The sequence below is a fragment of the Limanda limanda genome, chromosome 22 (assembly GCF_963576545.1).
Source record: "Limanda limanda chromosome 22, fLimLim1.1, whole genome shotgun sequence".
NCBI lineage: Eukaryota > Metazoa > Chordata > Actinopteri > Pleuronectiformes > Pleuronectidae > Limanda > Limanda limanda.
This window is the reverse complement of record NC_083657.1, coordinates 12,325,087-12,341,428: the sequence shown is the minus strand read 5'-3', so window position 1 is coordinate 12,341,428 and position 16,342 is coordinate 12,325,087. Positions and strand designations below refer to the sequence as shown.

General features: G+C 41.9%; 2 protein-coding genes across 2 annotated transcripts; both read right to left on the bottom strand.

Annotated features, from left to right (window-relative positions):
- Positions 1-294: 294 nt before the first annotated feature.
- fam113 (family with sequence similarity 113) lies at positions 295-5,477 on the bottom strand. The gene is made up of 8 exons (XM_061095840.1): positions 5,405-5,477; positions 5,049-5,128; positions 4,585-4,817; positions 4,235-4,385; positions 3,218-3,464; positions 1,436-1,504; positions 565-762; positions 295-440 (listed from the first exon to the last, which is right to left on the bottom strand). The coding sequence occupies exons 1-8, from the start codon at positions 5,475-5,477 to the stop codon at positions 295-297; spliced, it is 1,197 nt and encodes a 398-aa protein (XP_060951823.1).
- A 1,332-nt stretch (positions 5,478-6,809) lies between these two features.
- rpgrip1 (RPGR interacting protein 1) lies at positions 6,810-16,251 on the bottom strand. Its single transcript, XM_061066154.1, has 30 exons — positions 16,164-16,251; positions 15,779-15,832; positions 15,550-15,667; positions 14,881-15,086; positions 14,681-14,783; positions 14,277-14,417; positions 13,996-14,101; positions 13,833-13,856; positions 13,571-13,717; positions 13,388-13,461; positions 12,923-13,143; positions 12,644-12,750; positions 12,494-12,544; positions 12,228-12,407; positions 11,982-12,099; positions 11,303-11,466; positions 10,856-11,201; positions 10,571-10,731; positions 10,141-10,373; positions 9,905-10,020; positions 9,619-9,824; positions 9,274-9,330; positions 9,003-9,190; positions 8,711-8,789; positions 8,538-8,595; positions 8,224-8,318; positions 7,817-8,006; positions 7,648-7,732; positions 7,409-7,542; positions 6,810-7,125 (listed from the first exon to the last, which is right to left on the bottom strand). Exons 1-30 carry the CDS (start codon positions 16,249-16,251, stop codon positions 6,878-6,880), a joined length of 4,098 nt encoding a protein of 1,365 aa, XP_060922137.1. The 3' UTR covers positions 6,810-6,877.
- Positions 16,252-16,342: the final 91 nt, after the last annotated feature.

Here is a 16,342-nt window from a genome sequence, read left to right as displayed (position 1 = left end):
TGCAGGATTCCAACAAACAGATCAGATTTAGGAAACAAAATCTTGATATTATGCTTGACCTGATATTTTGATAAGTCTTTTTTTTTTAATAACCCACAAGCTGTTAGGAAATCTTATCTTCAACTTTAATAGAACAATTCACCTTATACATTTTAAGTGCAGAATGTATAAAAATCTGAAAAATACTTTTAAAAAACATTTTCTTGTCAAGAGAGCAAACACAAATTCAAACTGAGAAAATAACTAATTTACAATATAAGAAGCATGTAACACTTTAAACACTTGTCAAACAGCTCAGTAGTAACTGAAATGATTGCCGTAGTGATTTGGTCTTTGGTAGGCGTAAGGAGCAAAGTGCTGTCTGTTGTGTCGGTTCCTTATCACGTACTGATGGGGCTCATTGTAGGGAACGTGGTAGGGTTGAGGTCTGTAGTGGGAACCTGAAATTCATACAGAACATGTCAAAAGGCTCTGTAGTGTATGACATTTAATGATGATAAAGACCTTCAATAACGAGACCAGAATAATCAAAGACAGGCTTCCACTGCAGTATTATACACTTACCATTTCCACCCTGTCCATGATTGTTATACCTGCGCCTTTGGACAGGGAGGTCAGGCTGTGGTGGGAGGGCCGGCAGTGGTAGGAGGGCCGGCCTGTGGCGATGTGTTCGTTTCTGCTGTTGGTTGTCCTCAAAGTTGAAGCAGTGTAAAGGGAGGGAATCATCGCTGAACTCCTCCCTGTAACCGTTGTCATATCTCTCTGTTGGAGACAAAAATGGAAAATATACATAACGCAAAGGTGGTGACTAGAGAAGGATGTGAAAGGAAAAAACAACCTTTGAGAATCAGTTTATGTTATTCCTTCCTTTATTTAAGCACCTGTGGATGCTTCCCTTTCCACACATGCATCACAAACTATTGTTGTCCGTGTGCCACCCACTGTAACATTATTTTGTTTTAAGAGAAGGGTGATGCCTGGGAAGAGCGAGAAACCTCATCACACCCACTCGCTCACTATGAATTCACAGGAAAACCTGCTCTATTCACACATCGGCTCAATCGGACATGAAACTGAATTTGTACCAGGGAGCAGACCGTCTTAAGTCAAGCTATGTGTGGTTCAACTGAAGGGCGATTGCCTGGGTAATGTCAAGAAAAGGTCAGGGTAGAAGTGCATGTGTAAAAGCTCCTAGTAGTCACTTCACTGCACGTAAACCTTTTCCAGTAAAAGCACAGAAAGTGTTTTTAGAAATCTTTACTAGAAACAGACATTTGTGTTCGGAAATCACACTGCATTACAAAGGAGCTAGAATATTTATATCAATATTATAATATATCAATATTTTGGCTGTATCAGCAAGTATGAATTAAGTTGCGTTTTTCCCCTGACACAGATGAAGCAAAAACCTTGTTGTGTATGTTTTAAACCTCACCATTGCTGGAAAAATAGTTGGTGGGAGCAGGGCAGTGGAAGTTAGGGGCACAGTCTACTTGACGCACTCCTGAAAGAGCAGAAATACATGCATCAGAAAACCAATATTATGTTCTCACACTTTCTGCAATTCACCTTTTCAAAGGATGGAAAAATATCATGATAATTAAAGAGATCTACAACTTGGGTGTTTTGCTCTGTTGCTGCATTATAAAGCTGGGGCTCAGCAAAGTATTGTCCATTAAGATTTTAGCATCCATGAGCAGTCATAGTGAAGACTTCACAGTTTCAGCGATGCAATGTTGTTACCTGTCTCATGTGAGAACTTGTCTTTCATTCTTTTGTCTGTGTACCTGTCATCCGGAATCTGCTATGTTTTTTGAGTATGCAGCACGCTACTGTCATAGACATTCTGAGGGAAACTGGATTCAGAATATTATGAACCATGAAAGACCTGCCTGATTATCTACTAAAATCCACCCCAGCTCTTTCTGAAGTAATTATATCCCAATTGACAGTTTGACTTCCAATAATTCCAATGTGACAACACTACACACACAAGTAGTTTTTCCAAACCTTAAATACGCTGAGGTATTTATCATTTTCATATGGTCTGTTCTCTGCACATCACTAACTGTCTGGTTCGGATCGGCCACCAAATTGGATAAGAGCAGACTTCAACGGACAATCAGGACTGCAGAAAAGATCATCGGTGCCAACCTGCCCACCAACCAGGACCTGTACACCTCCAGAGTCAGGAAACGGGCAGGAAAGATAACTGCAGACCTCTCACATCCTGGGCACAACCTGTTCCATCTCCTCCCCTCTGGGAGGCACTACAGGTCTTTGTTCACCAAAACCTCCAGACACAAAAACAGTTTCTTCCCTCTCGCTGTCTCACTTCTGAACAGCCAACCCACTGACACTGTGCAATAACCCTGGATCTTTATAATAAACACTGTACAGTTTCTCCCGGAATTATATTATATTATATATAATATATATTATAATCATATTTAATTATTTTTATCTTATTTCACTTCACTGTATAACCGTAATTCACATACGTGTTATACCTGCACTTTTTTTTTTCTTAGACTGTCGCACTGTTTGTATTTTGTATTGTTTTTGTGACTGTTCGTATTGTACTGTTTTGTTTTGTGATGTATATTTTGTGTAGCAAACTGAGAGCCACTTTACCGAGTCAAATTCCCTGTTTGTGCAAACTTACTTGGCCAATAAACATGATTCTGATTCTGAGTCTGATTCTGATTACCCATGTTGCTTTGTCCTATACTAATAAATACCACAGAAAATGTTTTTAAAACACATCATTCCCACCTGATTTAGTACCTGCAGGGTTGAAAGCATTTCCATAGACTGGCCGCGGAAGAGTAACTTCAGTATGTTCTATAAAAAGAATAAAGTCATGTTAACATCATGTTATCATTTAAATTAATTACACTTTCTCTCATATACATGTCTGTCTAGGCTCATATAATAAATAGATTGAAGGCTTTGATTTAAGTGTATTTGATCACAGTTCTTTCTTGAGTCCAAGTGTTAGCTTGGCCCTCATGAAAAGCAATCCATTTGTCTTGTGTTCACAGTCATTGAAAAAAACGCATGTGTAATAGTTGCCAGAGTAAAGTCTATGCCTGACTGTTTCAGAGAATATTAAACACGGCATGTAGAAAAAAAACTATAGCAGTATGCCTACACCAGTTGTATTACAGTGGCATTGGATGTGTGCGTTCACACAGCATGCAGTGTAGCTCCTCACCGACAGGGGTCAGTTCACAGGGCATGTCGACGCCCCAGGCCTGTGCAGCGTGGTGTAACAGCAGGGAGGTTATCCTGCGGTGGGCGAGTGCATTCCAGTGGACTCCATCCTTCGTACGATGTTGCAGAGAAAAGCGGAACTGGAAGTGTAGGTCCAACACGTCTATCCCGTAGGCGTCAGCCAGGGTCCCACTGTAGAAGTTAGCTTCGATCACATCATAACGCAGATGGGGGACCTTGTGCTCAATCTGAGGTGAAAGAAGGAGAGGCGACACATGATGTAGTTAAGGCTGGGCAATAAAACAATATCAATAATGGATGAAACATCATTTTCATCAATGGCGATATAACTAAGGTTCAGTATACATCAATATATTCCTTATGCACAGTGGTCTGAGGTAGATCAGTATAGCACATAACTGATCACCTCAGATTTGTAAAATGTTTTGTTTATCAAGTGTTCGTCATTCTCTGCTCATTAAAAAGTTTAAAACCACAACCTCCACTCAGGAGCAAAAATCTTTAGCCTAAACAGTGTGACATTTATTGTGATAATGAACACTATCAATAATAATCAATGATAATCAACAGCAGTCCACAAAAGATATAAATATTTTACTGTCCTTGTCCCAGCACGCACTACAATCAGGCAGCATCTGTTCTTGAAAGCCTCAGACACATTTCAAATCGCACAAATCTGCTTAATGTAGAGGTTGTGAACTTATCAATTGTATTTATGATGATGTCTGTTTTACTACAAACATACAGGCTAAATGTGGGTATTCAGTCTTACTATTGGTGGGACAAATTAAATAAAACAATCTTCAATAAATACAAAATATATGATCTATAAAAGGTTCTAATTGCTACATGATCATTTTCTGTCTGATTACTGTTTTTTTTTAAATTTTTATATGACTTTTCACCTGATGCCCTTCCAGCTCCTGCCGACACAAAAGCCTGTGTGCCATATTTCCATGTCTACTTACGATACAGTTGTTTGGTGATGATGACATACCTCAGGCACCAGGAAACCACCTTTGATTCTCTCTGCTAAAGGCATAGTGAGGCTCCACATGACCAAGGTTTCCTCGGGCAGGATCCCTCTCATCTTGTCAAAGAAACTACGCAAGTTCTCTTTGTAGTCATCAATCCAACTGGACCTGTATCTACAAACCCCAACACAGATACAGACATAATCAAGGAAATCTAAATAACAACAACCATCTAATCAGGTGCTTATCAAGGTTAAGCTTTGTTTTTACAATTCCAAACACACATTTGGTGAACTTGCTCTGTTAGCCCACCAAGCACAATAAAACTATAATTATTGCTGCTGGAACTATAGTTATTCTTTTGTGTTACCACCTTGAGATATCCCAAACGCAGGAGTTGACAATGATTATGTCTGGTTTCAAGCCATTGCGGAAGTCGTCTATGATGCTCTGCATGTAGTGAGAGAAGATGCGCGTCACAAAGTAGAAGCGGACCAGGTGGTGGGCGGACTGGAACTGCCGGACCTCTCTGTATCCTGTTCCGTTGTGCAATGGGCTTAGACAGCCCCCTTCTATCAGGCAGTCCATCTCAAAGCTCATTTCACCCTGAAAAAAGAAAGATTCGACAGCGAGGACAAGATTGACATAACAGGAAAAGGTCTCATGCTGAAGAAAGTGTCGCTACTTTTAGATCACAGCTTTTAATAATGACTACATTAAACCAATACAGTCATGCTTTTAACTCATGCAACAGAACAAATGGCTTTGATTGCAGTGCTTGATACTCGGCCCCGTCTTTTAAATCAGTACATAAACCTGGTAAATGTTAGTCCTTGCCTTGCTCCTGAGTTGTTGTAAGGTGAGATACTTCTCCTTCTGTAGCAGCAGAACAAGGTCCTTGTACACAGATCTCTGAACTGAGGAGAAAATACAGTGAAAAGATTGGCAGTGTGATGAATTGATCCGTTTGTGTTTATTCCCATTATTAAAAACATTGTCTGTAAACTTTTCATTGCAGATAAACCAGGTGGGACAAACACAAAGTTTCCTAACTTCACTCTGCACGCAACATACAGCACACAAACAATACAAAATGGACAGATTATTGTAGATCTGTCGAGAACTCACTAATAATAATTAATCAATTAAGTTTAGATATTGCTTTTTTGAATGTAGGGTGGGTTTAAACTTACTGGAGTCTCCCAGCACCACGATGAACTTGTTGTGGAGCAGCTGCCGGGCCTGCTGGTGGCTCACACACCTCATGGGCCCCCTCTGTCCACCGTCACTCAGGAAATGTTCATTTAAGAACAGAGATAGAAAAGTTAACATGATGTGAGTCAGGGCTTTTGAAATGCTGAAAACTAAGCTAGCTGGGACATCATTAAAACGTCCATTGCCCAGTTAGCATTAGCATGTTTATGAACTTCCTCCAGGAGAATTAGCAGTTGAAAACGTTTATTGACTCAAGAGGCAAATAACAGATTTAATTAACAGATACACTATTTACTTGTTTAGAAATAATTTAGCTGTAATTTTTCGAGCTAGCTAACGTCTGAAAGTTTGGGGTTTCAGCTCCTGCAGTGTCCTCGCCAACAGGCTCCTGGTTTTACAGCTGTTTATCGTCGAGCAGGTTAAAGATCATGGGAAAAAAAACATTTCACTTTGTCGCTAAAACAAATCATGGAAGAAACTTGTGACTCACAGTTCTCTTCGACTCCGCCATCATCCCGTTACACACAGGTGCACACAATCAGACGACGCCTTCGCTGACCGTGGGAAATGTCACAGTTCTCAAGAGGCCGCTCCGCCAGGGTTGCCAGGTCTGATTGGAAAGAAATGAACGAACCAAAAGCCTAAAATTCCGCTCGATGGAACATAACGTGCCTCTGTCATACGGTACGCTATCACCATGCCTCTGAGGCCATGATTGTGCCAGTTTGGCTATAAACCGTCACTGTGACTCAAGGATGAACTGATCAGTTATGAGTGGTTGAGGGTCGAAGGTCAAGCTCACATGACCTCCTCTATATTTTAAGAACAAATTGAGGGACCTTCTTCAAGTGCTCACTCGGACTAATAGATTACCGAGTTTGATAATCAGAGGTCAGAGGTCACAGAGACCTTACATTTCCTTTGACATTACATTCGACATTTGTGGTGTTATGAATATGACAGCTCAGAAACGCCTTGAGAGGGATGTCTAACAATTTGGTGCAAACGACTCGCACTTAATTAAAGACCGACAAATTCAAATTGGGTGCTTGGACATCAACGGACAAGGCCGCGGGGACATTGTTTACTTGTGAACATGATATGACCATGACACCCATTTGGAATTTCTTGACATCTGTCCCAAACATTCACTTTTCACTGTGAATTTGGAGGTCAAAGGTCAAGGTTACTGCATTATCATAAGATCGCCTCTAATACAATCATGTATATAGATATTATCAAGAAGATATTTATATGATAAGGATGTACAAAATTATTTGGGAGATGGAAATAACTTCATTTAATGGTAAAATCACAGAAAAGAAAAAGGACAGCTTCAGATTACTTTCAAGAAAATTCTTTATTTCATTGCTGTTGCTACACACAAGGAAAGGTCTGCTCTTCCGCACGCTCAAAACAGTTTCATAGAGAAACCAACTTTTTTACTGTCATTAGAAATCACTGTCCTCATCATAATCTAACACTTGTATATGATCTTTTTTCTTCCCTTCCTCTTGCTCCTCTTCTTTCTTCTTCTCTTCTTCTTTTTCTTCTTCTTCTTCTTCTTCATCTGTCTCGTCTTCTTTCTTGGTCTCATCTTCCTTGTGAAACTCCTGGTATATCCCGGTCAGAGCTTTTGCTGCTTCAAGAGACACTTTCAGATTTCCTATCACCTCCTTGTCTTCATCTAGACTCAAGACTGGAGGATACAGAAACACAGAGCATGTTTTTATACATTATCAATACAGGAATATGAAAGAGCATGCACCAGAACCTTGAGTGAGGAAATGAGGATAAAAATATTTGGTAAAATAATCCAAATTGTTTGGAGAGCTTCAGAGGGTGGTGGCTGCCACACTGAACGCAGTGGCCATACCACTGGATCACAGGTTGGGTTCCAGGATGGAGTATAAGGGTGGAGGAGGTCAGAGAGGTACTGAGGGGTCAGGGTATGAAACCTATCACACACTACCAATACCTACTGTCAATCTCTTGTTCAAGGACATCATTTCCTGTGAGCAGCAGCTCTTGTAGGTCGAGAGACGCGTGTCCCACATCCACGCACTCCTCCTCATCATCATCATCCATCGGCTCACTGACGACTGTGAACTTTAACCTGCCGCGAGTCAGGCGGACATACATTATTAATTACTGTTATTTGGTTTGTACACGTAAAAGGAGAAGACGTAATGAGTGATACACAACAAACAGATGGTTTTACCTGCCCTGGTTGGGGTCAGTGCCCTCCAGCATGGTGTAGAGATACTGTCTGAGTGGAGCCGACCGCGATCCGTCCACGTAGATCACTGAGAGAGACCATGACAGAGCTTTGTAAAGGAGCGGGGAGAAGAAAAACTGCACAGAAACACGGAAAGATCACCAGCTCTCACCTCGTGTGAAGTTGTAGTGAATCTCCTCTCCCTTTGTGGGTTTGCGGAGGGACATAGGCGTTTCTGTCGTCTCTATGGGGACGCCCAGCAGCCTATATTCCACGTACACACGCTGCACCGACTTGTCCAGTGCCACATGTGAGGACGGTTCAAACGTCAGGGACAAGATCTCAACTCTCAACTTTTCTCTCTGAAAAGCACAGAAATTCAGCTCATAAATTCATCGGAAGCAGACGAAACAAAAACATCTGACTGACACATTTATATTCATATTTGTGTCTCTATTTATATGATACATTTTGACCAAACTTACAACGGATCTGAAGATGGACAAACAACAATAATAAGAAAGCTTAAGATTCTTCCTTTGTTAATTCATTTTCTCTCACTCACTGAGTTAAATGTACCTTTCTTATTTTCCGTTTAGGAGGAATGATGATCATGTCGCTTTGTGAGGAGCTTGACTCTGAAGACTGAGGGACATCACTGTCTACTGCAGCAGCTTTGTCGTGAAAAAAAAACAAAAGATTAATTTCATTTTAATTTCCATTGTCTGGGATACAAATTAAAGCTTCATATATTTGGAATAGGTCATTTGTATGATGAATCTTTATATTTTGTAAAAGTTTCGAGGTCAAATTATTTGCTATGTGATGTTTTCTCTTCTGGTTTCAAATTACTGACAGAAACTCAAAGCAGGTGGTTGTATGTGAATAGTTACCACTCTCACTCCTTCCCTCCTCTTCATCCTCTGACACCGGATCCACAGAGAGGAGGTCCTGAGAAAAAGAAATGAACCCACACACTCTTGATTCTCTTTTCACAACACTTAGTTAACTGGTATTTATACTACAAGGAAAAAAAACGTGTTTTTAGGAGACAGTGAGTTCCTACCTGAGTCCTGACATTGCTGGCGGAGCTTTCCCTCGACAGAGTAGCAGGTGAACGCCTGGGAGACCTTCCCTCTGAGTAGCTAAAAATACATTTTCCCACATATTCTTATTATTTTATCCTAATTCATTCAGAAACACATCTAAGAACAATTACAGATGGTATACCACCTTTGTTCATATGATATTGATTGGTTGATATAGGCTGCATTGTTTTTAGCTGCTGGCTGTATGGGGATCTTATTCACTTATTTGCCCTTCTATATAAGAATGTTACACAAAAAAAAATAACTTACGTCCGAGATGGCAAATGAGAGGATTTTGACTCAGGCGTAAGATGAGATGTGCCCTGGTAAAGGTCAGTTGACCTCTTGGTGGATCTCTTCCTGTCTGTGGACTGACGAGTGTCCAGGGGTTTCACAGAGGTGTTTGGCTCAGGTCGTGTGTTCTTTGAGCTTTTCAGTTTGACAACTGGAGGCTTAGGCTGCAAACAGATGAACATACAAGCAAACGAAATGATCACAATAACACTCAGCAGTTGAATCTTTTTAGGTGTTTGAATCTCACCCAGGTTTTTGTCTCCTTTTGCACTGCTTTGGTTTCTCTTGCCGTGAGTGGCTGAGTCTGGATCAAAAGTAAAAAAACAACAACCCTCAAGCTGGTGAATTGGGGTATATTTAAACACGCATTTTAGCATTTACCATAGACTTAATATAAAGATTAACATCCTTCAATGACGCCAAAACATTCCAGACATGAACGCTGCCATCTTGCAGATTGGTATTGGGATTCAAGATTTCATTGCTTTTTATCGCTTCATATATAAATTAAACAAATTAAATAAGATTCATGTCTAGTTCCTGGGAGCATTGCAATTCCTAAACATTTTGACAAAGCAAAGTAAAGAATGACCTTCACTCTGGGCTTGGCTATGGGCTTCTGTGACTCCTCCTCTTCTCTCCTCCTCTCCTCCCTCCCAGTGCTTTCTGTCGCTCTGTTCTGTCTTCCCTGTTCAACCAGTGAGTCGTCTGCCGTTGGCAGAAAGGGGTACTTCCATTTTATCATGATCCTGACCATGCCCCGAGGTCCCCCAGCTGGATCCCTCAGAACATAGTCACCTGGCAGGGCAGAGAGAACAAGGAGATGAAAACAGTAATCATTTAACGGTAAGTATTTCTCCTTCTTTTGTCTCCCTCACCTCTGATTTCCCTGCCTGTAGCCAGGGCTCGCAGTGGGATTGGGGTCTTGGCCAGATAAGTTGGGGGCATTTGGTCATCACTGTCATCAAACACATATACCCAAAGACTACTGGACCTGGGCAGAGGTGAAGTTCAATCTTTTTAGCACATTACTAAAACACGGGTTCTACAATATCAAAATAATTGGTGTGTTGTAATATGTTGTAACTTCAATTCAAATACATATTCATCGTACCTCAAGTAGTGCAACACATCAGCTGTTACTGCCAGTGGGTAGCTGGTTGTGTCATTGAACACCGGGTCAGCAGCGCACTGGACTGTTTGAGAGACGTGAGGCGGCAGGTCGTAGAACCTGTAAGTCACGTAGGCGTCAGGAAATAGTCCTGGCCAACGCGCATTGAGGCCCACGCAGCTCTCCAACATCACCACCAACTCATTGGGGATCCCTCCGCCGTAGTCATGTATCTCCTGTCACAATTAACCAATCATGTCAGAAACACAGTCCCATACCTGCCCGAAATGTGTCAGAGCAGTGATTTTGTGGAGTATTAGACACCATGAGGTTATAGACCAACAGAGACTCACAAAGTCACTGTTTTATTTAAACTTGGTTAAGGTCAGATTTCCCCTTTGCAAGTGTCCCTCTCTGTTCCTCTCTGTCTTACCTCGGAACATGTCTCTTGCCAGCCATACGAGTAATGCACAGGACTCCTCTGTGTTGCTGTTCTTCTTTCAACTGGTTTCTCTACTTCAATGCAAATGGGCTCCGCAGGAGGGAACAGACACACCCAGAAATCCACCACACCCACAATTTCAGCTTCAGAGCCTTAGAGAGAGATAGAGAAAATAAACAGTTTTGACATGAGTTGATGCCTGTAATTTAAAAAGATGATCAAACACAGGTAATAAGTGGGATATTAAAGTAAAGAACATCTTCTAAAATTCCTTACCTGTGATATTGAAACGTCCACTGACACGCTGCCCTCTCCTCTCCATGGTGCCCATGAGCGACATCTGCCCACTTCCATGAGTCACAAACTTGACCCCTCCTATCGCCTGGTGGAGCTCCACTCTGACCCTTGACCCCTGACCTCCCAGCCTGCCCAGATCGCGGGCTGTCAGAGCGTATCGCGACGTGAAGCCGTAGTTGGGCTGACTGCCTGACACGAGGGGAGTGGAGTGCACCTCAAAGTCCAAGAGGCCGTAGGTGCAGAAGGTCACAATGTCCTCGCTGATGCCCGTTCCTACGCTGAGCCTGCTCATAATCCGCTGCCCTGCAGGTGTGTAAGTGGCAGCCTGGAGGTGCAAAAACAGCAGACATCAGCATCCTGGGAAACCTGAGTGGAATTAGTCGTGATAAAGATAATCTAGTTCAGATAAAAGGTCTGAGTTTTCACCTTAAGGTGGATCTCTAGCAGTGACTCCCCTGCTCTCAGCTGAGAAAAACCCATATCGTCTTCAATGGGCTGTTCCACCTCCTGGTCGCCAGCTGGCCAGGTGTACTGCATTGGTATGGTCCGTGTATAGTTCCTGGGGCTGTATACTAGCTCTTTCAACTGGGCTTTAGAAGACAAAGATAAAATAAAGAAGAGCTGATAAATTCACTTTTTTCTCTAATGCAATTTCATACTATAATCAGATTTCTACACAAATCCAAACTGACATTCATTGTACTTAATTCTAACCTTTATTTTTTTACCGCTGCCAAGGGGGTTATGTTTCTGTTCTATCGATTAGTAGTGGCAGGATTACACAAAATCTAGATTATCATGAAATTTGGTGCAATGATGGGTCAGGGCAGATGCCATTACATTTCGAAGCAGATCGCAATCAGGGGATGGATCCAGGGATTTGTTTTTCACCTTCTTTGAGGTTGATTTTCAACATTTTTGTTGATTTCCAAAAGAATAATTCATGGATTTTTATGGAAGAAAATCGGGCATGTTTAGGACAAATAAAAATCCTGATCTGGTGAATTTAAATGCGGTTTCATCAGGGAACTGTTGGGTCTTAGCAGAGGTTGTGCTCTGTGAATGCTCCTTTAGTTTATGATATGGGATGATCTGTTTTCCATACCTTGCAAAGTGTTGATCTGAAGGGCTCGTTTTGCTAAAAGCTTGTCTTTCGCTGCCATCCTAGTCTTGCTTTCCTCCCTTTCTCTCTCCATTCTCTGGCCAACTGTGTTTAACTCTTCCTTGGGATTGAAATAGAGATGAGAAAAATTAGAAACAAAAGATCAAAAAACTGTCAGTGCTGACAGTCATTTCAGTCTTGTTTGCATTTGCATTATATTCATGTTAACTTTGGTGTGTATGTATGTACCTTCAGGTCATTACTGATTTGATGCTCCAGCATTAGCATGTTCCTGGTTTTCTGTAGCTCCAGCACAGTCTCAGCATGTATTGCCTGGATATTTAACATTTCACGGGGCAAATCCTCTACCTTCCCATCAGCCCAGAGGAAATGCAGACTCTCCCTGCTCTCCTGCTGCATCCTGAATGCCTGTAATTGGAGGGAGACCATTACACAAGATTTGAAAGTAGTTGGTTCAGTCTTTTCAAGCAGCGAGGTACAAGAGGAGGACAAACCTTGATCTGCAAAAGAGTGTCACTGAGTTCCTCGACACTCAAGTCGAACACCTAGAAGAGAGGATGAACTGTGTCAAGATAACACACAGAAAAGCGACAAGAAGCAGATGTTGTATAACAGCGTGATTTATTCAGTTCATCATCTCTGACCTTAGTTACAGAGTCCAGTCTGTCCTGCAGAGCAGAGACCTGCTCTCTGTACTGGAGAAGCTCCCGTTCTAGATGCTCACGTTTGTCTCCCGTCATCACTGAAAACTCTAAAAGGAAACATCACAGGATATATGCCTTTTCCAGGGATTTAATTTGCTTTTGTAGCAAACGACAGATGTTTCAGATGCTGTCAAAATTGATACTCAATGGTGAATTACCATTGATTATCTCCTAATTGATTTGTTTTATCAAGCTGCAGCAACATACTGAGACTCCTACCTCTGTCCCGCTCTCTGTGCTCTTCTAACATCTTCATCTCTTGCCTCAGTTTCTCTTTCTCCAGCTCCAGTCTGCCTCTCTCCTCCCTCTCTGCTCCCAGTGCCTCCTCCAGCCTCTGGATATCCAGCCTGCACACGTTTGGCCCCACGTCCTCACTGTTGTGGTCCACTACGCTACGCACTTCCACGTGACCATCGTGGTTGCTTTGGGCAGACAAAGTACTAGGGAAGAGAAGATACATGCTGTATGCTCTATTGAGAATATTGCCCTTTAAATCACTGGTACAGAGTTGATATTGTCGTACTAATGTGCGGACAAGTATTCATTACAGTCAGAGCGAACCAAACCATTTCAGAAGGCTCATATATATATACGCATGCATATTAATTTCAATTTCCAAAAACAAAGGTTTCATCCTAACAGCCTTCTGATTAATGTGGTGCATTATATCTTAGAGACTCTTACCTCTCTAGTAGAGTGTCATAGTTTTCTTTTATCATGTCCCTCTCCCCTTCCAGGTCTGTTATCCTCTCCTGTAGCTGAAAAAAAAAGAGTTAAAATCTTTTGAAGATGTTACAGGATCTTCAGCTCCTTTTTGTTCCATCTTGTTACGATTGATACATGCAGATACAGATACAGATGCATTACCTTGTCCAGGTTCTGTAGAGACAGGTTGGCTGTGTTAAACTGTCCCTGCAGGTCCAGGGCTCTTTGTTTCTCCTGCTTCAGCTCTTCTGTCAGCTCCTCCACTTTCTCCAGCAGAGCTCCCTGGCTTTCCCTCAGCGACCTGTGACTCTGGGGTGGAAACATCACACACTCAATATAAATATAACCAGTAATTCATCGACTCTGAGTCCTTGCCCATGTTGTAAAATATTCATTGATCTTTTGTATGTGGCAAGGTTTTTACCTCATCTAGCTGATTCTCATATGCCTGGAAAGAAAGACATAAAACCGATTATCTGTTGAGGTTGAAATAAATTAAGTGCTGAAAAGAGAAAACAACTGAATTGATAACTGAAGAACAAACGACAAATGTGCTCAATGAATGACTGCCAGGACGGCCATCTTACTTCTTGCAGGTCGTTGAACTTCTCCTGTGTAACTCGCAGAGCAGTGCTTTTGTTTGAGAGCTGATTTTGGAGACGAATCAGATCCACGTTCTCTCTGATAGTTATTCTGACAGAAAAACAACACATGACAATAATGAAGTAACATTTAATTTATAATGTTGTTACACAATACACTGTAGGTAGTACATTTCAACATACATATACTCAAACTGTAGATATTTAGTTTACATTGTATATATTCGTTTTTATTCCTATTATATTTTTTTATATTTCTTTAGCACCTGTGTCTGTCGGCCTGCTGCATCCTCATCTCTTTCACGGTTCCCTCGATCATCTTCTCCTTCTCTCTCAGTGTGTCTCTGAGGGACTGGGCAGTCAGCTCCATCTCGGCCACCCTCACCTGCTCTGTCACACTGGACCTGCTGGATGGGAGAGTTGCTGATGAGGCCAAAGTGGAAGCATGGGAGTGAGAGTGATGATTGTTTTTTCTGTATTTAAATTGACAAGTGTGTAGTTAGAAGTAAAACAGTGAGAGGCTTTGGCAGGACTTTGGTGATATGGGAAATTGCGCTTTCTGAAATGTATGTAGCTATTAAAATGATCCACAGGTGGATGTTAATACAGACCTCAGCAGAGAATGTAATCTTGAGAATTGTGAATAAAGGTTTTTTCTGTTGACACTTACAATCTCTCCACCTCCGCCCTGCTTTCATCCATCACGGGGCCATAGCGGGGTGGGGCTGTCTGTGCCGCCCTCCTGACTGTGCCCTCCACTTCCATATTTTTACCTGTAATAAAGAAGATGATGATGATGACACTAGAGGAAGGTCAGCGATAGAGGAGGAGGCAATGGTCAGGCTTGTGTGTGCTTATTTTTTTCTCCACCTTTGCTGAACCTGTATGGGGTGCGTCCCCCCAGGTCCATAATGTGCTGCTTAGCCAAGCTGAGTTTGTTCTGTAGCAACCCTTTCTGGCTCTCCAGCATAGCAACATGTGCTTCCAGCTCCTGTATGGTGTCCTCCATGTCTCTCTCCTTCACACCAGTGGACCCAGGACGACCCTGACGGAGACGCATTAGTCTGGTGGACATCCTGGGACCGGGAGGAGGAATTACATCAGCCTCATTTGTGCGCTTGTCTTCATCATTTATCTCTTATAATCACATTCTAGTGCAGCGACATAGAAGAGCATCCTTGACAAATGAGATGCCCCAGATATCTGGCGTTAAAGTCATTACCTCCACTAATGAGGTTTTCATGTGTCTGTTTATTTATTAATTTGCAACAAAGATTACACTAAAACAACTGAACAGATTTTGAGGACACTTGGTCAAAGGCTGAAAACAGAAGAAATCATTCAATTTATGTGCAGAACCGGATCAGGGGGCAGATCCAGGAATATTTTTCTCTTTCTTTAACATTGAGAGATAGTTTTTTAAAACCTATTTAGGAAACTGATAACTATGAGTGTGTATAATAAGGCACAGCTTGATTGAAATTGATGTGCTATTCTAGTTATGGTGCGTATTAATGTTTCTGTTTTAATGTGTGTTACCGGCGCAGCCTCTGTTCCTGTGTACGCGTGTGTTGCCTCAGCACACTGTTCTCCTCCTGCAGCCGCAGACACAGGTCCTCCAGGTGCTCTCTGGGAAACCGAAACAGGCGTTGAGAGTCTGAGAGAGAGGGAGAGAGAGAGAGATTCCTTTATTACTAGGAAAGATTCTTTTGTTTTCCTTCCATTGCAGATCAGTTGAAATGTGATGAGTTTTGTAAGGAGGTTTTACCTTTTGTCTTCATAACATGATGCTTCTTCCACAGTTTCACATCACGAAGAGAATCTGGTATTTACAAAAGTTTCAATTAGGCACACAAATGTAAACTTCTGAACTTCTTGTGCAGAATTCTCTAAGACCTTCAATAATGACCCCTTGTCCTTCAATCCACTTTCACCATTACTCTCTATTCTTAATCTTATCCCCCCAGCCCAGTTGACCCCAGTTTAACCTCAGATCTGTTGCTCTGTGCTTGAACATCTGCATCAAAAGTCTTTTTCTGGATGATATTGACAAATTCTCCAAATTATAAAATTGTTAAGAATACTTTAGGGAAGATGAACATTGAATAATTTGTTACCAAACTAAACACATTTAAAGACCATTGCACACAAACCTGGGACAGTTGGCATGAGCCCCCCCCTGGTTAGCCCCACATCTCTGACTGGGAGATCCTCGGCCGTCTCGTCCATGACAGGTGACATCACGCCTCTCCAGTGGGACTCCAATCGGAGAGGTCCAGTCTTCCAAATGTCACCACAGCAAATTTGTCACATTGATATCAACTGCTGGTTC